Genomic DNA, 22747 nt, shown 5'->3' on the forward strand with positions numbered 1-22747 from the left:
CTCACCCCAAGGATAAATGCGTTTGGTGAGCAGACTTCACCATCTTCCCATGCTGGGCCCCAGGGGATCCTAGTTTTGTTGCTGTGAAAAAATACCCCAGCCAAAAGCAACTGAAAAAGGAGTTTATTTGACTGAGAGTTCCATGTTAGACCAGAGTAGAAGTCAAGGCAAGAACTTGAAACAGTTAGTTATATCCAGAGCCAAGAGCGTTTTTTTATTTGATTCCCTCACTGCACTTACGGAGTCAGAGCCCAAACCCAGAGAATGGTTCCACCACATTGAGTAGTCCATGTTCTCCTCTCATCCTTCTCCCTGCCCCAGTTAGTGCATTCAAAACAGTCTCCCACATTCTTAACCACAAACCATACTGGCAACCCTCATTAAGACTCTTCTCAGATGACCCTAGATTGTGTCTAGGTGATAATTAAAACCACCATCACAAAGAGGGAGGGTCAGAAGTTCTTGGTGGCCTTATCTGCTAAGTAGTAAGCTTACACCTCAAGAGACTTGTTCCCATTTCTATTTGAAAAGTGTCCATTGACAAGCTCGGAGAAAAAGGACTCACTGGTAGAATCAGGGAGGTCTTGTGGGAGGCTTCCTGGGTAGCTGACATGACAGGATAGGCTGAAGGTGAAGGAAAGGAAATGGGAGCGATGTAATGGAAGCAAATTTATAAGTGCAGCTGGTTATAGCGCCATGCCCCATGTCAGCCCCAGTGTTGTCTGCTGCAGCGCTGGCTGGGCTGTATAACGAATATGATAGAACATGGTTTTGGCCTTTTAGAAACATTTAAAATAAAATTTGAAGACTCTAGCGTGTTTATAATCAATAGTTATAAAATATTTTTCTCTTTTGTACAGTTAGTTTTTATTGTAAGAGATCAACATTACAAAGGGAGAGTTTGATGATGTCAGCTGGAAAAGGTTTTAGATTGGTTGAAAGTCTGGAAAGGTAGATGGCAGTTTTGAAAATTGTTGCATAGGCATGAATTTTGAACATCAGGGCTGGCTCTTTTTTCTTTTTGGCTCTTCTCCCAGGATGCAGAGCTGTTTACCTTGAAAGGTCTGTGCATCACTCGACCCTGAGCTCCAGTCTATTTTCTTAGCATGTCAAGATAGCTAGAAGTCATTGCTCAGCTGTAAGCTGCTGCTCTCTGCTTGGGTTCTGGGAGTGTTAATTCGTGAATGTACCTAAAGTATCTTCTAAAAATATGTTTGAGGAGATGTGAAGCTTTATGAGCAAGATTGGCAAGCAGGGGAGAAGAAATAAGGGAAACCATGCACGCATGAAGTGTGAGGTAAAAATGCATATTTTAGAGTTTATGGTGCCATTTTGATATGAAGGCTGCTATTTTCTGTTCAGTGTCCTCATGTTGGGGGCCAGGTACAAAACGCCAGAAGATCAGAGTAACATGAATGTGAAAAACGCAAGTTTACTTACTCGTTTTGTTTTAGATTTATTTCTCTTATTTTGTGTGTAAGAGTGTCTCGCCTGCGTATGTGTGTGCAACACGTGCTAACAGGTCAGGTCCGTCCCCGAGAGTTTAGAATCTTCATTACATTGCAGACAGGGCTCGCTGGTCAAGATGATGAGCTCGATTCTAAGCACCCCCATCACAGTGCTCACAATACTAGTAACTAGATCCAAGGGAGCCGGTGCAACCCTGTGGCATCCATGGGGACTGGAACGCAGAAGCTGCACCATTCACCACACACACAAATAGAAATAAACCTAAAATTGTTGAAGAAGATGAGTAATCCTCAGTAGAGATTTTTTTTTAACGTCATGAGATATATATATATAGCTTATCTTTTGGGGGACAAAACACAATGGGAATATTGGCATGGGTGGTTCATGCTTGTAATCCCAGTACTAGGAAGGCTTTTGAATTTCTGTGAGTTTGAGAGTAATCTGGGCTGGCTGCATAGTGAGTTCAAGGCTTGCTTGGGCTGCATAGCCAGAGCCTGTTTCAGAAAAGTAACAGTGGAAGAGTGCACAGTGTGGCAGAAAGTGCGCTGGAGCTGGTTTGTACTGCGGTCAGGACAGTCCAGGTTGAGGGTGTAAATAATTTGCTATGTGTGAGTTTGCCCTGTTCGATCAGGACAGGGAGGTCCAGCAAAGAAGGCTGGAGCTGACAGGCCAGGGGTTGGAACATTCAGGATTTGGGGTGGTCAGTAGATGGGAGGGTTTGTAGCAGTTTTGGTTGGCTGGTTTTGAAGTGTTCTTGCTAAGTTGCTTTTATAGAATGGTGACCTGTTTTCCAGAACAACAAGCGACAGGATGTCTTTGAATGCCATGGCCCTAGGGCCGTCAGCTGTCTCGCCACAGCTCAGGAAGGTGCCCGAAAACTGCTGGTCGTAGGGTCATATGACTGTACCATTAGTGTCCGTGATGCCCGGAATGGACTACTGCTCAGAACCCTGGAGGGCCACAGCAAGACCATTCTTTGCATGAAGGCAAGTGCATGGTTAGGTGTGAATAACAAGTCCACCACTCTGCAGTGGGGTTCAGAGCACAGCACCTTTTGATGACCATAGTCCAAGAGAGTAGAGTCCTCTGTGCTGGGTCACAAAGAGACCAGCTACTTTCAATGACGCTAGCAAGAAACACATGTACCTCATTGCACTGTGGGCACACTGTGTGCCCTTCTAGGATAGTTCCTAGTCATCCTGAGGAAGTCAGGAGCCGGTGATGCGCCGGCAAGTTCCTCGTAGTGTCTGGTGGGAAGGCATGCATTTCCAGTTAGGAAATTTGTTTGGGAAACATTATTTTATATGTTCATTCTCAAAATAAGATGGAAATTCACATTCACCAGTGTGTTACTGGAAAGAGAACCTTGCCCAGAAGCTAATTGGTTGGCTTTCTCTTTAAGGTGGTGAACGACCTTGTGTTCAGTGGCTCCAGTGACCAGTCTGTGCATGCTCACAACATCCATGTAAGCTGTGCTCGTGTGGTGGAAGGCTGGGAAGATGGGGTGCTAAGGCTTGAAGGCTTCCGCAGCCCTCCTGATTTTTAAATCTGGCCCATTATCTAGGAAAAAGAAGTAATAATAACCCCATAAGCATGTGTGTGCGCTTAGGTAATTTCACACCACCTGGAAATCCTGACCTTATCAAAAATGATCAATCAGAGAAAGTTTATGGAAGGTTCTGTTTGAATGCCTCTTTTAAACTTGAGGGTGAGGGCTGTTAGGTTTAAAGTAGAACAGATACAGACAGCTGAAAGACTTTCCTCAGATCTCAGAGGTGAACAGCTGTTCCTGGTCTGCAGGTGGAGCTGGCCCATCCTGACATGTTGCTTGGGATCCGTGAAATGATAAAAGTGAGAGTACAGTGTTGTTAGTTATAATACTTACTGTTGATATCTCCTTTATTTAAGCAGCAGTTATTCCTAAACAGCTGTATATCCAAATCACCACACAGAGACTAGGATTTATTTAGTTAACCTAGAGCACAATGCTGGGCAATAGTTACTCCATCCTAAACCTCCAAGCCTGCAGAGTTTCCTACCATTCAGATTTACCCATTATACTTGCTTTTAGTGATATCTTAGGTCCAGTTCATTTCCCCACATAGTTTTAAGACCTTCCTTCCAGATTTTCCTCCTCTCCTCCCTCCTGCTTCTTTCCTTCTTCTCCCACTCCGCACCAGGATGTCCCACCCTGTCCTCTCCATTGTTCAAGCATAGTGGCTGCTTGTTTTAATTGACAATTTAAAAAACAAATGGTGGCATGTTTACACAAACTTGAGGCAGGTAATGCTTAGAATAAGCATCACAGAAAAGACCCTGTCTTTTCTGAGACTGACACTCAACCAAGGACCATCTATGGATATAACCTAGAACTTCTGCTCGGATGTGGCCTGTGGTAGCTCAGTAACCAAGTAGTTTTCCAAAGTAAGGGGAACACGGACTATTTCTAATAGGATCTCAAGGGCAGGCTGTTTGACCCCCACCCCAGGGGAGGAGCAGTCTGTTAGGCCACAGAGGAGGACTTTGCAGCCAGCCCTGAAGATACCTGATAAAACAGGGTCAGATGAAAGGGGAGGAGGTCCTCCCCTATCAGGGGACTTGGAAAGGGGCAGGGAGGAGACCAGGGAGGGAGTGTGGGGTTGGGGAGGGAATGAGGGAGCGGGATACAGCTGGGACACAGAGTTAACAAAATGTAACTAAAAAGAAAAATAAAATAAAAAAAAAAAAAAAAAAAAAAAAGAATAAGCATCACAATGCAATGTCAGGATTGAAACTGGGGCAGAGAAATCAGCATTTGAATGAACTAGGGTAAATTGTATACATTCCAAAAGAACATTATACCAACAGCACAGCTTGGGTATTATTTATTACAGATTTGTATGTTTATATATTGTACTTGCATATATAAAATAGATACCTTGGGTATAAATACAAATTTTGTTTCATATACACTGTTTTTAATTGTACCTTAGTTAATTTTGTTTTTAGTATATCTGAGTTTTGACTGTGACCTGACGCATGGGATGAGGGGTAGAGGTTGTCACTTGTGATTTGAGGTGTATTCTTTAACATCGTAGATTTTGGAGCATTTCTACTATCTGAGTCAGAGATACTCATACTTCAAAAATAGAGGGGATGCTGGGCAGTGGTGGTGCACGCCTTTAATCTCAGCACTCAGGAGGCAGAGGCAGGAGGAGAGCCGAGGTCACACAAAGAAACCCTGTTTCAACCTCCCCGCCCCTCCCCCCCCCCAAAAAAAAAACCTAAAAAATAAAAATAGAGGGGCTGGTGAATGGCTCAGCTGGTAAAGGTGCTGTCTTAACCCACGTGGGAGGGGGAGAGAACTGACTATCCAGAGTTGTCCTCTGACCTCCAACATGTGCGCGTGGCATGTTTTCCAGCACAAATACACCAAGTCAACAACCGTTGTGTTTTGTTTTCTTGAGACAGGGTTTCTCTGTGTGGCCCTGGGCTGTCCTGGAAACTCCCTCTATAGACCAGGCTGGCCTCAGACTCAGAGATTCACCTGCCCTCTGCCCTCTGAGTGTTGGGATTAAAGGGGAGAGCCAACACCCACCTTGTCAATAAATGTTAAAGTCTGAGGTTTGTGTGATGTTTTCTGTAAAGAATGCTGCCGGGAGAGTAAGAGCTTGAAGTGTTCGCACTAGAACAGCTGCACTTGTTTACAGGAGCCTCGGAATTTCCCCTTAGAACTTCACAACCATAAAATATAGCTGGGGTCCTAAAACTAGTGTGGTGACTGTCCCCTCTTTTCCGGTGCAGACTGGTGAGCTTGTGCGCATCTATAAAGGCCACAATCACGCAGTGACTGTGGTGAACATCCTGGGGAAAGTGATGGTGACTGCTTGCCTGGACAAGTTTGTTCGTGTCTATGAGTTACAGGTAGGACTAGGTCCACACGCTTTGTGTGACTCTTTTGAGGGGATTGTGCTGGAGGAAGGTTGGATTGGCGCCTGTGAATCGCACTTTCAGAAGCCTTGTTAAAGTGGTTAGGAAGCAGCCAGACCAGAGACTGCATTCAGAAACCACTGTCTCTGAGCTTCCTCTTCCCAGTGCTGGGCTTAACGTCATCATCGACAAACTTGCATGCTTTCTCGAGAGCATCCACAGCCTCTTAAAACCTGTCTAGTCCTCCTCACGGTGGCTTCAGGTTTGAGACTTTGATTGTGAAGACATTGGTGTCTGTGTGTAATATATCAAGTTCTCTGTTGACATAATTCTCTTAATTTTTTTTTTCTTCTGCTTAAGTCCCATGATCGCCTGCAAGTTTATGGAGGGCACAAAGACATGATTATGTGTATGACCATCCATAAGAGTGTGGTGGGTATTGCTTGTTTTGACGGATGCTTGCCTTTGATGTGTTTACTTAAAACTCCCTTTGCTAATAATGATGTATCGACTACCACTACTCCAAAGTTACATCTTCCCAGCTTGACTGTGATGGGCCCCGTTACCGCCTTCCTTCTTGGCAGAACCCAACAATGTTGTTGACCATTCTGTTTCTAGGAATAGCTAAAATTAGTGCAGTAAAATCTATTACCACTATTAAATGGAAGATGAAATTAGATGCTTTAAAAAAAAAAAAGAGCAGTGCTTTTGCCAACATGCTCTAAACAGGACACTGAAAACTGTTAGGCTATTTGGCCAGTATGGCATAGTTACAGGCAGCTCACCTAACCCTACTTAACTTCCTTTCTATCTCTTTCTATATTGTTTTTTGGGTTGGGTTGGGTTTTTTGTTTTGTTTTGTTTTGTTTTTGGCTTTTCGAGACAGGGCAGGCCATGGCTGCCCTGAAACTTGCTCTATAGACCAGGCTGGTCTCAAGGGCACAGAGATCTACCTACCTCTGCCTCTGCCTCCCCAGGGCTGGAAGTGAAGGTGTGTGCCACCACTGCCTGGCTTTATCTTAGTTTTTAGACAGGCTTTTACTATGTGGTAAGGGGCCTAGAACTTACTATGTAGACCAGGCTAGCCTGGAACTCAGAGAGATCAACCTGCCTCTACCTCTGCCTCCTCTGCTAGGATTGAAGGTGCCACCACACCTGGTTCCCTGCTTAACTTGGAGGGCTTTATTTTTAATTGTAAGGTTGAACTAAAATGGTTGTTTTCAAGATCTTGAGTAATAAAGCCCTTTCTTGTAGTTAATAGTTATCAGTTATCAGTTAGTTATCAGCACTGTCTCAGTATAGAGTGAGTGGGAACCTTGGACCCCTGCTATCCTTGCTGTAAGCCACAGGTCAAGGATGACCCTCTAAGGGACACAGTTCCAAGGCCCTCTGACCAGAGATATAGAAATCGCTGTTCCACTTTGGTGTTGCAGCCCTGGTTTTATTTAAGGTTTATGTGTCTATGTAACTTGTATGAAGGGCGTTTTGTAGCTTTTCTTCATGTATATTCACTCTGATACCCTAAACCTCTTTCTCCAGATTTACACTGGCTGTTACGATGGCAGCATCCAAGCTGTGAGGCTGAATCTGATGCAGAATTACCGCTGTTGGGTAAGCAGAGACTGTTATCACCAGACTTGAGCCAGCGACGCTCCATCCTGGGCTGGTTTCTAGATCTTCCTGATCATCGGTGTAGCTTTTGTGTTTTATGCTTGGCTGTATTCCCTTACTGTATGAGAGAGAAGTTTGTTTTGGAAGAATACATACGATGCTTTTTGGCTTCTTTGTTGATAAATCTCATTAGATATGAGATGTGTGAATGTCGTCTTCTCACTTTCTCTCCTAGTTGTTTTGTCGTGTTTGCAGTACTGTACATGTGATTGGCAAGTCCTTTGTCACTGAAGCCTCTCCCCTCCTAGGTGGATTCTGCTTTGTTCTTAGCTCGGCACATGAAGTGCACAGTGGTGCCTATTTCTGAAGCCTCTCCCTCTGCACGCCTTCCTTGGGTGTCACAGTGTTTATGGTTTAACTTATTTCCTTGTTGGACTCTGGTGAATAGGCAAAGAAAAACTTTGCAATTTTAGGTTTTTAGTCTTAACTTAGGCCACTGGCTAAACTGTATGGTTTTTAAAGAACAAAAGCTAACAATCATCCCACGAAGCCTGAGCACCGTCCATGTAGGCCTTGTTTTTAGTTGGTTCTAGTACTAAGAGTGATTAGTGAGATGGTGGCCCTAGGTTTCTTTTCCTCAAACCCTGACCTCCTTAGAATTAATGGAATGTTAGATTTATTTTTTCACATTTGATTGTCTGTAGCCTATTACTTTTTTGCTTTGATATATGTCACTGCCTTTGCTTGTTAATCTTCTCAGGGAAAGTAATCAAAATAGAGGGCTAGACCTACAATAAATACTAGACCTGACTGGGGGAAAAACTCAGGTTTTCATTACTATTTAGTAATGAACACGCAGAGAGAAGGGCTCTCAAGGCCGCACCCTTCCCAGGGCATCTCTAGGCAGTTAGTGATTGCTAAGAGGAGGTACTTTCTTTGGTGGTGTGGCCGCTGGTAAGGCGGCTGTACCATGTGGTTTATGAATAACCTCCGGGCAGAACTTCTGTAAGCAACCCCAGTGGAGCTCAGCATCAGTGTTAGTGAGAAGAGAGGAGGAGGAAACATGAAACGAGGGAGACTGACTGGGAGATCAGCGGGAGTGGAGGGCACAAGCGAGGGTGGGGGGAGTGTGATCCATTACATTGTGTACTGTACGTGTGACAATAGCCTAATAAAGCCCATTGTGCATAATTAGTACATGCTAATTAAAAACTTGCATGAACATCCTGGAATTAGAAATCATAGCATCTGTTATAAGACTACAGGTTTAAGAGCAAGAGAAGGGCCGTTATGTTTCATGAATAGTATATGAGATTGAGCCACAAGAAATATTATGGAAAGTTACATCTTGTTTTAAGTAGGTAAGTACAAGATTGTGATTCAAGTGATACAAGTTGTGAGTTTTAAATGTCAGGACTTCCACAGCAGGTAGCTTTTTGCTTTGAGACAGATCTAGTGTAGCCCAGACTGCTTGGCTTCCCACTCGCTACGTAGCCAAAGCTGGTGTTGAACTTGTGATCCTCTTGCTTCTACCTCCCAAATGCTGGGATTCTGGATGCAAGGCACTAACCACAGCTTATGTTGTTTTTGTAGTTTATTTCCATCATTCTTAAGCTGTTGCGTATATCATTTTCAGTCTTAAGGGAAAGCTGTGGCCTTTTGTAAAAAATTATTACAAAATAAATGTAGCATTTTATTTTACAATGTAAGATAAAGAATATGCCTTAGTTGGGCGTGGTAGCACATACCTTTGATCCCTCCACAGAGGCATCTGGATTCCGAGAGTTCAAGGCCAGCCTAGTCTACTTAGCAAGTCTAGGCTGGCCAGAGAGCTACATGGTGAGGGGGAGAGAGTGTGTGTGTTTGCATGTGGACACGTTTGTTGTGCTCTTGTTCACTACCCGCGCCTTTTCCCACAGTGGCATGGCTGTACTCTGATATTTGGCGTTATGGATCACTTAAAACAACACTTGCTGACTGACCACACCAATCCCAACTTCCAGACGCTGAAGTGTCGCTGGAAGAACTGTGATGCTTTTTTCACAGCCAGGAAAGGATCCAAGCAGGTATTTCGGTGGGATCAGATCATCTGAGGCTCAGCAGAAAAGCCGTGGTTCTCAGCCTTCCTAATGCTGCGACCCTCTGTTACAGTGCCTCATGTTGTGTGACCCCACACACAACATGATTATCATAAAATTACTTCATTGCTACTTCAGAACTGTAATTTAGCTACGGTTAAGAATCCTAAATTGGGTGTGGTAGTGCACACCTGTTATTCCAGTACCCGGGGAAGCAGGGACATGGCGGATCTCTGTGAGTTTGAGGACAGCCAGGGCTACACAGAGAAACTCTTTCTCAAAAACCAAAACAAACAAACAAAAAAGAATCTTAAAGTAAATATCTGATATTCAGTCCCTATGAAAGGTTGTTTAACCCCCAAAGAGTTAAAAAAAAAATGCTTAGCTGACTTAGGCCAGTGTGATGATGCGTGCCTGTAATCCCAGCGAAGCAGGAGTTAGAGCCAGCCCGGTCTACAAAATGAGTCCAGGACAGACAAGGCTACATAGAGAAATGCTGACTTAGAGCAAAGACCAGCAAGCCCTTTGCTTTTTAAAGTGTTCAGAATTGTAATAATTAGTAGGAATGTTTCTTTTATTACTCTGTAACTTAGGGGTTAATTAAACAAGATTTTCATACACACACACACAAAATGGGCTGTTTTTTAATAAAGCGCTTAAGCAGAGTCCTTAGGTTTGTGCTCTTGTGCTAAGGTGAGACGGTGTCTTTAAGTGGTAGTTGCCCGTGGTTACAGGGTGGAGCCTCCCGCCTCAGGTAACTTCCTCCTGCTCCACTACCATTTCATTCTCACAGTCCTTGTCTTGTTTTTTTTCCTCAGGATGCTGCAGGACATATCGAACGACATGCCGAAGATGACAGCAAAATAGATGCGTGAAGTTGTTTGCCTCCCACGTTGGGAAGTTATTAGTAAACTATTTTCACATTGGCCTTTCTCACGGGCTACTGTCTGTCCTTCTCCAGTGATACTGGGAAGGAGAAAGTGGTTCACAGCCAGACCTACCGCTAGGCAAGCCTGGGCAGCCTGAGGGACGATAGGTCACATACAGTTCAGGCCCGCTCTGGAGTGTCTAAGTGATGTTTAAGTAGGCTCTAAGGAAACTACTCTCTGGGACAAACGACAGTGATTTATGCTATAGGTGTCTATTAGAGATGCAGATTTTAATTGGTTACCCAGTTTGACCCTAATCATATATTTTATTGATTTGTTTTGTGATTTCTGTTTTATGTTCTTATGATGGCTTATGATAGAGCTTTCAGGATCAGTTTTAATTTCTCCTTTTGCAATAACTGGGTCATTAAATTTGAAGCAAATTGTGTTTTAATAATTATGTGCAGCGTGTTTCACTATTAGTATAGATGGACAAAGCTGGCTATAGGTGTGAAGGGAAACGTGGCAGCATCCTGAGAAACAGCCTGCCTGCTCTGCTTGCTCTGTTTTAGAATTCAGACCTGCCATTAGCAAGTTTCCATGATGGGAAGTCCCTAGAGACGGCATTTCCCAGTAAGCCACTTCAGTGTGCTCGGTGTGGTGCCTCCCTTCACTTCTGCACTCACCGGCTGCTTCAACTGAAGGCTCCTACCTTTATTCCCTTTCTTAGCTTCTGGCCTCGGAGTCTCATGGAGCCTTGACGTCTTTTGGGTTGCTCCATTGCCAACAGCCATATTTCCCGCTGTCTTGCTGTGCCGAGGGCAATGGCACGTGAGGCTCACAGGGTGCCTTCAGCCTACCGTCAGCACACTTATAGGACAGCTGGGAAGAAGCATCTGGAATCCGTTGATAGGGCATCAGGCAGGCCTCTGAGACATAACGTCTGCAGCCAGTGCCTGCCTTCATGTTCATGCCAGCTGTGGAGTGTGGTAAGGGGAAAGCTGCCACTGGGAATACCCATATCACAGGCCTTCGTGAAATTGCTTTGATCTTGGATTTTTTGAAGCCCTGTGTGTAAAACTGAACAAGTATTTTCTCTAGCCCTTTGTTTCTGGATCTCAAAACTGAGATTCTTCAGAAGGAGAGGACCCTTGTGCCACATACCCTCGCTTCAGGATGCCATGCTTTCTAGTACTAAGATTGCGGCCTTTGTTTTTGACCTTTGCCTGATCAAACATCCCCATAGGCCCTAGGGCAGGGTGGCTTCACCAGAAGGGTCTGTGGCTCCTGAAGTTGCATGGAGGACTAAATAAGTCTTTTCATCCCTGCACCCCTCGAGAAAGGTTCCAGTAATTCTAACTGGATCCAGAAGATGTTGAGAGCTGATCTAGGAGCTAAGACTAGCTCAGGAACACCACAGGCTGTTCACCTGTGGCCTACTGTGTGGGGGAACTTTTGCTGACCACATGACTGAGGTGTGATGTGGAGGACTTATTCCTGACAGTGCATCTTTATGCTATTTCTGTGAGACTAAGAGCCCCTTCCCACCTCTCACCTCCACTTCCTATAAGGGTGATCAGAGGAGCCACAGTTCTTCAGGTCTTGGAAGTGATTTCCTAGGAAAGTTCCCTTGAGTTTCTTGCTAACCCTGCCTCACCCTCCAAGCTTCAGCTCCCCCAGTTCCCACATTGGCAGGGCAGTGTGCTAAGGAGGCTCAGGTTCCCTGGCCACCCCCACGGATGTGTAGAGGGTTGAGAGTAGGGGGCCCGGGGAGCAGCAGGGAAGAAGAATGTGAGGGGCTGAGCGTGGGAGGACCGTTTGAGGGCGGGCAGACTGGCAGGATTAGTGAGCTGGGATCTGAACCCCCCTCGGAAGCATTGTGGGCACGAGTCCGGCTGCTCACTGGTACGCGAGAGGGCACCTGCACTGTGTCGTCACTCACGGGTTTCTTGGAAGTGGTTGCTGAGGTCAAGCACAGGTGGAACTGTTTCTGGCATTGGATCAGTGTTCCCCAGGGTGAGCAGTCTAGTGTGCTGAGAATGAGTGTCCTGGCTCCTCAGTAGAAGGGTGTCGCTCGTCAGCACCCTCCAGTTCCCCTCAGAAGGGGCAGCTCGGGGCTGTGCTGACTTTTGTTTGATTTGTTGAAGGAAGGAAAGTGACTAATAACCTGCCAAAACCAAGACATTTCTTTATGAGTTACTTGATGGTCATTTTTAATGTTGTTCTTTTATGCCTAGTCCAACAGCTAAAAGCGAAGGAAAATTTTACAAAATCTTTTCTGTGTGTTTTCAGTGATGGTTCTAATAAATTACCAGCCACTTTCAAATTTTCTTGAAAGTTTTTACTTAGGTTCAAAACACATTTTAGCATATTCTGCTAGACTATAAACAATGCAAATTTTTTAAAAAGAGCAAAAAATGTCATTCTGACATAAGTTTGGGAAGTCATTAGTCAGCATTACTCTTTGCTTTCAGGTGAAAGTTTTAGCTGATGAACTGCATGGAATCCAAGGCAGTACTTTCATGGTTGAAGTGATTGTTGCCGAGGACGGTTTTGTTTTTTTCTGGCAGATTGCCATGGACATGTGGCTGAGTTGCTGAATGTAGGGCACACTTACAGGAACGGCACAGCATTGTTTTATGGAAGATAATTCATTGAGGAGGAAACTGAACACGCATTTTGTGGTTTGCTTAATTAATTTGCATATTCTTAGCAAATTTGTTCCTGTTGCTTCAAGGAGCGTTCTAGAATTACTGTGAAGACCGCTCTTGCCGTGCTTATACTGGTGGCTTCATCCCTGTCCTGTCACTGGATTTGAGGGTAGTGGCCTGAGAGGAAGCTGTGGTGGAAATATAATGGGTCTCCCCCGGTTCCATATGCAGATGGGTGTGAAACTTTGTGCAACTTAAACATACCACTTACTGCACAATAACCTCCTCTTCACCTCCAACCCCAAGGACATGGCCCAGACCAGACCAGAAGTAGGCTAATGTGGGCAGAGAGTGGAGAAGGAAAGCCTGTTGGGAGAAGTAGACGCCCAGAGCTGCCCTGAACCTTGGTTTCTTATTGTTTTTCAATATTAAATATGAATTAGAAAAAAATGTCAGGTGACATTTGACTGCAAAGATGTTTCTAAACAGCCTTCTTACTTTTGGTATAAAAGCTGTGAACTTCATAACTTTGTAAGTGAGATATAAAACAAATACAAGAGGAAAATAAAAGTACTTTTACTACTAAGTGTTCATTTTGTTATTTTGCGTAATCATGATTCGCCTCTTTTTATTGGGCATAGAGAACAGGACAGTGGGCAGGAAGCATGGTGTTTGTGCCATAGGCTCACCCTAATGTCAGATAGGCCAGTGAGCAGAGAAGCTAGGATGAAAAAAAATCACACTTCTCCTGCATTGCCCTCTAGACCTTCCATTGGTCATTTCTTCTGTTTTAAATTTGTTTAGTTCGCTATTTCATACATTCAATATACTTTGACTGAATGCATCCCCACCTTTTTTCATCTCTTGGAAGAGATCTGGATGGTCCCTATGCTCAAGAGTTAGCAGTCGTGGGACTAGACAGATGGCTCAGGGGTTAGAGACTGAGGTTAGAAGTGCTCAGGGGTTAGAGCACTTCCAGAGCATATGGGTGTAGATCCCAGCACCCACAAACCCAGGTGTACGGAATGTGAAGCCCTCTTCTGGCCTCCATGGGCACCAGGCTTGCAGGCAAAACACCCATACACATGAAACAAAATGAAAAGCAGAAGAAAAGGCAATCAGTGTGCTTTCAGCGGGACTCATACCTTTGATTTCATATGTATTCCCATTATTCTACCCTGAAATTAGGACTTTTCCCATTAACACACTAACCAGACCCAACCCTTCCAAAACCCAACAGGATGGGGTGTGCCCATAGACTACAGAGGGTTTCTTTGTGTTGTGTGCAGGGGTGGAGATAAGTTCAGTGGGCATCTTCCTCTCTGTCCCCTATGCTTGTGTGTGTGTGCGTGCGTGCTTGTGGAGGTCAGGTTGATAGCGACCGTCTTCCTTGGTCACTCCACTTGAACCCAAAGCTTGCTGGTTCAGGTAGTCTAGCTAATCAGTTTGTGCTAATGATCTCCCTTCTGTGTCTCCCTTCTGTGTCTCCCTTCGGATGAAATTCCAGCAGGCATTTGCATTTCTGGGCTCCAGTCCAACCTTTTTACCCAGTGAGCCATTGCCCTAATTCTTCTACCTTATTACAGGCTCTCACCAAACCTTATGCCTCTGGCTTGGCTGTCTGGCCAGCATGCCTGCAGAATACCTGTCTTTGCTCTCCAGTACTGGAATTAAAGGTGTAAGCCAGCTCGTTTTGCTTTTAGGGATCTGTATTGGGGTCCTCATGTTTGAGTGGCCCTGTATCTGCCGAGCCATCTCCCTAGCCCCAAACCAGATCTTTCTGGAGGTGACACATGTGAGTATGCCAGGAAGACATTCAGCCCCGAACCAGCCATATGTGTACCTTTATTCAGATAGCGTTTTTCAGAATGCAGCCATATTTCTGTCAGCCCAGAGTACCAGCCCTGTTTACTCCAGAGTAGACCCATCCTAAGTGCAGACTTGGTGACTGGGCTCCTGTGGCCACTGGTGGGTGCTGTGGACAGCCCGGGGCAAGCTAAGTAGGCAGTTTAGAATCGGCAGACCTCCCAGCAAGGGAGATACTAGCCTTCAGGTGGCAGCCAGGCTGTGCAGCCACTGGGTTCTTTGTGGTAAATGGCTCTAGCTGTGTTGGGCTGAGTTGGAATTCTGGTTGGTCTTGCATGAGGCCTGTCTGGTTCAGGCATACATGGTAAGTTGCAGCCACTGCAAGAGAAGCCCCGAGATCAGTACAAAAGCTAGCAAAGAGGTGCCCATCGTCTCTAGGGAACGAGACAAGAAAAGATTCTTAAAGGAGCGGCCTGCTTCTCCTTAGATCTTTTGTAGGAAAGTGTTTCTCAGCACAGTGCAACTTGGGGGCGAAGGCTCTTGTAGTACACACACCCCAGGAATCACAACCTTCACTTGGCTCCCTCTTAAGTTCCCATCCTGGGTGTGAGGAGCACATGGGTTCCAGTCTACCTCATTGACTCCATCTTGGGTTCTATGGTCAGAGGATGTGCTGTTTCTTACCTCAAGAACATTCAGTTTGATGATACCATCTCCATCCTTGTCAAATGCATTAAAAGCTCCTGTGGGAAAGAAAGCATAGGCCAAAAGCCAGTCACAGATGCCCTTTTTTGGTCACTTCCCACCTTTTTTTTTGAGTGGGGGGGGATGCCTTAGTTTACTTGTGTTTGCTTTTTAAAGAATTTATTCTTGGGTACACCCATTCTTGGGTGTACCATAGAACACATGTAGGAGTCAGAGGGCAACTTCCACCTCATCGCTTTCAGCCACCAGACCCACACAGCTGAGTCATCTTGCCAGCCCTTGTTTTAATATCAAAACAAGGTCTCTCCATGTAGCCCAGGCTGGCCTAGAATTCATGATCCTCCTACCTAACTTCTGGGATCACAAGAGAGCATCACCTGAGTGCTCAGACCTGTCATTTACGCCTCCGCTGAGTGCTGTCCCTCCACACAAACCCATGCAGAGCATAACCAGCATCTCTGCCCTTGTCATCCTTTTCTTGGTCTTCAGAGAGTAACGGCTGTATCCTAGGGAAGGGGACTGGAGGGCCTTGAGAGAGCTGAAGGGGAACCCCTCGCTTACTGAACATTCCTTCCAGCCTGACGAAGCAGCAGATGAAGCTGTCAAAGTCGATGTTCATGTGTTTATCTGCGTAGCGCATGGTGATGATGTCATAGAGTTGGCTGTTGAGGTGGAAGCCTTGGAAGGGCAAGGAGTAGAAAAGAGAATGAAGTCCTCAGGCTTGTAGTCTCCTTTCCCTGCCCCTTGGCCATGCTGGCCTGGGAAATGAACACTAACAGGGTCCTTGGAGTCTAGTCTCCCACCCCATCCTGCTTTTCCCAGCTCTCAGGTTGTCACCCTCTCTCCCCTCAGCACCTGCTTCATTGACAGCATTTCGCATTTCGTAGCTATTGATGGTACCGGAATGGTCTGTGTCATAGTGTTTGAAGATTTTCTGAAAACACAAAGTTTGAAGACACCAATCACACACTTAATCCCCAGTTAACCCTGTCCATCACTCCCTCATTAGGCTTTCATCCTACCTGCCAGGCTTGGCAACCCTGTCCATCACTTCCCTCCTCCTACCTGCCAGGCCTTGATCTTTTTCCAGAGGTGATAGAACTCTTGAAGATTGAGTCTCCCAGAGCCATCTGTCTGGAGGATGGATGTCAGGGCCACAGGCACATAGTAAAATCCCCTGAACTAGGAGGGGCGTCTAGGGTACTGTGCAGGGAAGGTGGTTAAACCAGCAGCCCCACCCAGGGCTCCTGACCCAGGTTCTGTCCATATCCTCCCTTAACCAGAGTTCCTACCATCTCTATAGCTCACAGAGCCTGTCCTCTTAAGAACAATCCTTGTTCGGGCAGCACCCCAAACAGGATTTCAAGCCGGTGTTAAGAGCTGGAGGCGAGGACCAATCGCCACTCAGTATCCTTCCCTGACCTCCTCTGCCAGGCCAGCGTGCAGGACTGAGTCGGGATTCCCCTTAAGCCTTTCCCTGGGCATGGACACCCTTAACTGTTGCCCTGACCCTATGAGCAGATGTCAGAGGGTTGGAGCTGGTGGCTGGAAGGATACATCCATGAGAGCTATCATGCTTCGGCAAGACTCCAGCGTGAACCCTTGTGTCTTCAGGTCCTTGTCTGGGGGGATGGAGAAGGGTGAGGAGCTGCTTTCAGACAGCTGGGGGCCCTGCCCATCACCCACATCTGGCGCGAGTCCCTCACGTTTGTTCACCACTGTGTTAAGGACATTCTTGAGTTCGTCTGCACAGATCTCCATGTCCTGAGGGAGAGGAGAGCGACCAGTGGGGCCGAGGCTTCGTAAGACATGTCCAAATGTGGGAGGTCCCCTGAGCTAGGTGGACTAGTGTCTGCCCATCAGCCATCCAGACTGCAGCAAGCAACTCCTAGCCAGAAGGCTGGGAGCCCCCCGGGGGGTTGTGTTAGTCCCAAGCCCAAAGGCACAGGCTTGTGTGCGGCACACCTCTTCTGGTTCTCCTAAACCAAAATGACCTCTGTTACAACAATGAGCCGCTTGAGGAGGTGGGGGTCCTGGGCAAGGACAGAAAGACGTACGTCACCCGCGATCTGCCTGAAGATGTTCCGGAACTGCTGCTGCTCCTCGCTCTCCTGGTCTGTGTGGCCAGGTCCTGTCTGTGGGGACACAAAGGAGACTGGTTCATGGGAACCCAGGCCGCAGTGCCCCAAACAGCCCCACAAAGCGGCACCGGCTGGCACGGGGCTCGTGTTCTCGGTCTTCCTGCTGAGCTTGAGTGGGGATCCTCGAGGCTCCGCAGCTCTCTACTGCCTGCCTTGCTAGCCCGGGCGCCTCAGGCCAGAGGACACATTTGCCACCCCAACGTGCAGACGGCCCCCTCCATTCCCCTACTCTCCTCCAGATAGAACTTCCTCTACTCTTTTGAGCTTGACTTCCAGCCCGGTCCTCCAGCCACCTCTGTCTTTGTGGCTAAGTCCCCACTTCATGGGTACTCCTGGGAGGAGGACATGGCCCCGGAGTTCTGCAGGACTGCACGGCTGCCGGGGGACCCCACTTTCTGCTGCCGCCCTTTTTCCTCCCTTGCCAACAACTCTGAATGGAGACAGGGTTCAGCTTCGCTCTCCCCAGCAGGCTTGTCTCAGCCTTTGTCTGCCGGTTCTCTATCGTCCTGGCTGGAAAAGATCCAGCGGGCTGCGCTCAGCCGGTCCCATCCCAGGACTGGCTCGCTGTAGCAGTCAACCCCAACACATGTACCCCCAAAAGTTCAGAAGAACTTGCTGGGAGAAAAAGTCAGTGAGATGACTCTAAACTCCTTGGTGTTGAGGAGACCCTCCCCTGGGAGCCACCATAGCCCCCCTGAACCCCCAGAGAATAGCAGAGCGTCCACGGCAAGCTAAACGTCCCCATCCATGCCACATGCTCAGAAACCTGTGGGCTTTTCCCTTGTTTATCGGGCCCTGCTTTGTCTTTGCCCTCCTCTGCCTCCTGGTCCACACCCAGCTCCTTGTTGCTGTTTGCTCTGTCTGAAACGAAGATGATGGGCTGGGGAGGGGAGAGAAGGGGGGGCAGGAAGGAAGCAAGGATTACAGGCTGACAGGCAGAAGAGGCAGTCTCCCCCTGGAGCAGTTTTGTCCAGTGAGGAGGAAATGGTCACTGAGGCGCATCAGTGGCAGTTCGAGTCCCATCTCTGCACTGAGAAGCTGTGTGACCTTCTGGACTTTGGCGCTCAGTGTGTGTGTGTGTGTGTGTGTGTGTGTGTGTGTGTGTGTGTGTGTGTGCGCGTGTGTGAGTGTGTGCGTGTGTGCGTGGGTTGTTCTGTTTCGGGCTGAGTCTATGTAGCCCACTGAGTGCACCACCATGTGTGGCTTGAACCTTATTTCTTTCTCGGTTTTATTCATATTTTTAACAATAACTAAGTGTTGTATAAGTTAGTGGATCCGCTAGTTCATCACACCCACCCAATTCCTCCTCATGATAGACCAAAGTAGTACATCTAAAAATGCCAAGAGTGCTGAAAGCATATGATGTGATTGGCGAGTTTCAAGTATTTTTGTAGATTTGTTTTTCAACTGGAAAAACACTGAAGTCTCCCAGAAACTCAGTGTAAAACCCATTAAAAATGAGGCTTTTCAGGTTCATCCTGGTGGCAGGAAACAATCACAAGTTCAAGGTTGTCTGAGCAGAGAGCAGGGCTCTGCTCCCTCCTACCAAGGAACCTCTCAGCATCTGCTGTTTGGTGTCATGTCTGCCCTGACCAGCCCTCCCCTCATGTAAGAAATACCTTCACTGGCAATGTACTAGAGCTGGTGAAACCTGACTTCCTGCAAACAGGGCCAGATGAATGAGGGAATGTAAAACTGTATGTGCAAACCCCGAAGGTGCTGGTTATATCCATGGAAACGCAGAGGCTACAGGCCCTACCTGTGTTGGTGTGGTGGAAGGCAGTGGGGGGGGGGGAGGCCTTGGGGCCAAGTACAGTCAGTCTTAGCAGTCTCAGCCAAACGAACAGGGGGACCCACTCTCCTTCCGTGCTATTTGTCACCCAGGAGGGCACGTGGGAGAGCAGCTCAGCCAGGTTGGGCTCCAGGAGGCCCCTAGAGCCCAGCTTGCTCCTCTAAACAACAGCTCTTGCCCAAGCAAATCAAGCTCGTGGGCACCTCAGCACCAGCAGAGGTGGTGATCTGAGGGGACCATGGGCAAGGTACGGCCATGGGGCCTCTCTACCAGCCATGCATTTAGAGACACACATGCAGGTCTTGACAACACAGGCACTGGGGTGTAAGGGACACCAGAGAGGTGAGGACGAGAGACAGATCCCAGGGGAGGTATATATGGCACTGGTTCCAATGTCCCCACTTGCTAGCCGTGTGCCCTTGGCGCTTGGCTTTGCTTCTCTCAATGTGAACCCTCACTTTTAGAAAGCATAACCAGTACCTACTTACAGATGCTGTTACACGGGGAGAGGAGGGTGAATACCACATGGTAGATGGACCAGCACCCAAGCTCTATGACACATCCCCGGGACCACCATAAGCACCCAAGCTCTGTGACACATCCCCGGGACCACCATAAGCACCTACACCATGTCTGAGGGCTGTGGTGTCTCAGAGCACAGGCTCTGGGCAACCGCCTGGCTCCTGCACCACTATGTCCCTTTCTGGCTGTGTGGTCTCAGCAAGGCTAATTTGTCCTCCTTTTCTTCCTCTAAAACCAGGACTGATAGTGGAATCACTGTCCCAGGATCGCTGTGAGATCGGGGAAAAAACATGGCAAGCCCCTGGAAGAGCACCCAAGCCAGCAGGGGCTCCGAGGAGAAGACAGAGAAGTCTTACATACACATACGTGTTAGAAATGCCTACACACACGTGCACGTATCTGTACATACACATGAACAAGGCCCTGCCCACTCACCCTCTTACACCCACCTTGTTCTTTTTCTTTTTCTGCGTAGGAAAAAAAAACAAAAACAAGAAAACAAACCAGTAAGTGAGGAATAGTCAAGTTCTTAGGATAGCCCGTGTCTCAAGGTTCTGGTGTCCAGATATTGTGATCAATTGGAGCGTAAAAGGGTATGAAGGCCAATGAGATGGCTCCATGGGTAAAAGTGTTTGTCACCCAAATCTGTCTTCTGGGAACCACGTGGTAAAATAAGAGAGCTGACTGCCACAGGTTGTCCTCTGACCTCCGTGTGTGTGCCTGGTGCAAACACATAGACGGATAAATAAATAAATAAATCTGATTTTTAAAGGGCACGGAGGGCGAAAGGAGAAGAGCATTCTCCCGCCATGTCAAGAGATTGACAGCTGCTAAACTTGGTTTTGCTACTCCCCAGCTGGGGAGGGACACCTTGCCAGTCTTTCAATGTGAAATTTGTTACTAAAATGTGGCTCAGTCAAACCTGTGTGAAAAATGACTTTGCCGGAGGAGATTTTGCTTTTAACATTTAGGCAAAAGCTTAACAGGGAGATGTAATATGGGTTTCCACGTCTGGGGCTTCTTTTGTGAAGGTTTAGCCGAGGCACCGGGCCTGCTACTCCCTGAGGCAAGTCAGCTGAGCCACCAACACTGTCCCTCGAAAACTGAAGCTGAGTATCTCCCCCCCCCCCCCCGACAGGTTTCTCTGTTTAGCTGTGGCTGTCCTGGAACTTGCTCTGTACACAGGCTGGCCTCAAACTCACAGAAATCCACCTAGGCCGCCATGCGTCCTTTGAAAGCTGTTGACAAACAGTTATGTGGGGACACTAGAAACCCTACGTTGACCCGACTTACCCGGGTGACATGCCACAAGCCACCCTCCTCCCCTTTTTAAGCGGTGCTACAGCGGAGTCCAGGGCCTTGCGGATGCCGGGCAGACTTTCTAAACTCAGCCACGCCCCCAGTCCGTGAGGTCTTAAGTGTGCGACTCCCGATACATACTCTACACTGCCACAGCATCCATGGGATGAGAAAGAGCCAGCTGCACCTCTAAAATGAGGTATACAGTGGCAGACCTGATGCTCCTCAACCCCCCTACACACACCCCTCACAACACAACACACGCACGCACCCACACTGCTTCCGTAGGCCTGAAGTTGGGAGAATCTGAACTTGAGTTCTTGGCTGCCCTGCCCACCACTTCCTGCCTCTAGGAAGGCAAGGAAGCCATTTAACCCTACTGAGCCACCACCTTCTCAAGTGAAAAGCTGAGATGACAGCCTCATGCGCTTCTCAGAATGTTAAAAAAAAAAAAATGGTGTAAGCCACACATGTGAAGGATGCCTGGAAACACCCTTATGGCACACATGCTACCCCAGGCACTGCGCACGTGTGAGTTTACTGATTTAAACCCCACAAGCCCAGCCGGGACATTATTATTATCCCCATTTTGCAGAGTAGAAAACTGAGTCAGAGAGGCTCTGTAACTTGTCCAGGTCGCCGAGGTAAGAGGTGAATGATCCAGGTTCTGACCCTGGGTCCTGAACCTAGTGTATTTCCTTCTCTCTGGGTGAGAAATCAGATGTGAGAAATCAGATAATCTAATGTTAGCCGCCCTTGTCGTTGCTTGGTTAAGTCTAGCTGCCATCCTCTAAACTGATAACATACTTTCTCCTCTTCCACGCTCCTGGGCTTCTGACCAGCTAAATGGTTCTACAGTGGAAGAATCATTCCTTCTGCCCCTGCCTGGGCTGGGAATGTGACCCTCCATATCTTTTCATATCTACGGGCCTACCCACTTACCACTGGCCGATCCACAGAGATCGTGTTTTCAGCTTCCCTGTGAAAAACACAAACATAGGGTGTCTCAGTATCCCCTGGACCAAGTAGGAATCACTCCGTGAAATTTTCAGGTCGCACAGCTTCTTTGTGGTCAAGTGGAGACTTGATCTGAAAGAACCCTGGGACCAAACACTCATTCCAGGAGCCAGCCTTACGTAGGCCCCACTCCCAGAGAGCCCCAGGGCACAGCTACCTGTTGGGGTCGCCAGAGCTTCCACAAAACTTAGCCCAGCTACTTAGCCACAGACCTTGCGCCTCTTCCAGGGACAGAACTCAGAGAGGCAGGGTTCATCAGGGCATCTATGGCCCAAGGCAGGGATGGAGGCTTGCTGGCTTCCCATGCATTTCAACCATCCTCACTGCCGGCAAACCCATCCTGTGCTGTGTTTTGGCTGCTTATCATTTCTGTGAATCTAAAATGTCACGGTATGCTTCTTTGTCCCTTGTTCCTAGAGGGCTAAGCTCCATGAAGACAGCGAGAGCCTTCTGTTTAATTCACTCCGCTGTCCCCAGTGCCTACAAGAGTACTTGGACAGAATGGGTGCTCAACAAATATCTGCAGGATGAACGGAGTGAATAAATTGTTGTGGGCTGCTCTAGTGTCACGGGGCTATAATTATAACTCCTCAGAAGGCTGGGACAGGAGGATCAAAGGTTTAACACCAATCTGGGCGATTTCAAGGCCAGCCTGGGAAACTTAGTTAAATGCTGTCTCAAAAAAGAGAGAGAAAGCGAGAGAAAAGCCACAGCAGAGTGCTTTGCCTGGCACGCACGAGGCCCTGGGTTTACTCTCCAGGACTACAAAAGTAATCAAGAAAGTGAGGGAAGTGGAGTGATGGCTCCAGGGTGGTGAAAGGCCAGTGGATATATCCCAAGCGCCTTGAAGGAACTTGGTCCAGCTGCCTCCTGGCTG

General features: G+C 47.4%; 2 protein-coding genes across 9 annotated transcripts in view; one reads left to right on the forward strand and one right to left on the reverse strand.

Moving 5' to 3' along the window:
• Znf106 (zinc finger protein 106) overlaps nucleotides 1-13174 on the forward strand; it is a 56054-nt gene extending 42880 nt beyond the window's left edge. For all 3 annotated transcript variants that reach the window (XM_055628738.1, XM_055628813.1, XM_055628900.1), the window contains 7 exons: nucleotides 2265-2456; nucleotides 2873-2935; nucleotides 5254-5373; nucleotides 5740-5811; nucleotides 6919-6990; nucleotides 8910-9056; nucleotides 9887-13174. In XM_055628738.1, coding sequence (XP_055484713.1) covers nucleotides 2265-2456; nucleotides 2873-2935; nucleotides 5254-5373; nucleotides 5740-5811; nucleotides 6919-6990; nucleotides 8910-9056; nucleotides 9887-9943 — 723 coding nt within the window. In that variant the 3' untranslated portion in view covers nucleotides 9944-13174. The remainder of the gene's footprint in view (nucleotides 1-2264; nucleotides 2457-2872; nucleotides 2936-5253; nucleotides 5374-5739; nucleotides 5812-6918; nucleotides 6991-8909; nucleotides 9057-9886) is intronic.
• A 1252-nt stretch (nucleotides 13175-14426) lies between these two features.
• The window catches only part of Capn3 (calpain 3), a 43398-nt gene continuing 35077 nt past the window's right edge, over nucleotides 14427-22747 (reverse strand). For 3 of the 6 annotated variants that reach the window (XM_055629947.1, XM_055630012.1, XM_055629864.1), the window contains 9 exons: nucleotides 21792-21832; nucleotides 17157-17230; nucleotides 16806-16863; nucleotides 16657-16721; nucleotides 16165-16233; nucleotides 15955-16033; nucleotides 15661-15777; nucleotides 15079-15137; nucleotides 14427-14772 (listed from right to left, as the gene is read on the reverse strand). In XM_055629947.1, coding sequence (XP_055485922.1) covers nucleotides 14746-14772; nucleotides 15079-15137; nucleotides 15661-15777; nucleotides 15955-16033; nucleotides 16165-16233; nucleotides 16657-16721; nucleotides 16806-16863; nucleotides 17157-17230; nucleotides 21792-21832 — 589 coding nt within the window. In that variant the 3' untranslated portion in view covers nucleotides 14427-14745. Of the gene's footprint in view, nucleotides 14773-15078; nucleotides 15138-15660; nucleotides 15778-15954; nucleotides 16034-16164; nucleotides 16234-16656; nucleotides 16722-16805; nucleotides 16864-17156; nucleotides 17235-18006; nucleotides 18121-20003; nucleotides 20197-21791; nucleotides 21833-22747 lie in introns of those variants that run through there. The other 3 variants (XM_055629782.1, XM_055629695.1, XM_055630108.1) reach the window with 3 other exon arrangements.

Source organism: Psammomys obesus, unplaced genomic scaffold, assembly GCF_907164565.1.
Source record: "Psammomys obesus unplaced genomic scaffold, mPsaObe1.curated_primary_1811, whole genome shotgun sequence".
In the NCBI taxonomy this organism is placed as follows: Eukaryota; Metazoa; Chordata; class Mammalia; order Rodentia; family Muridae; genus Psammomys; species Psammomys obesus.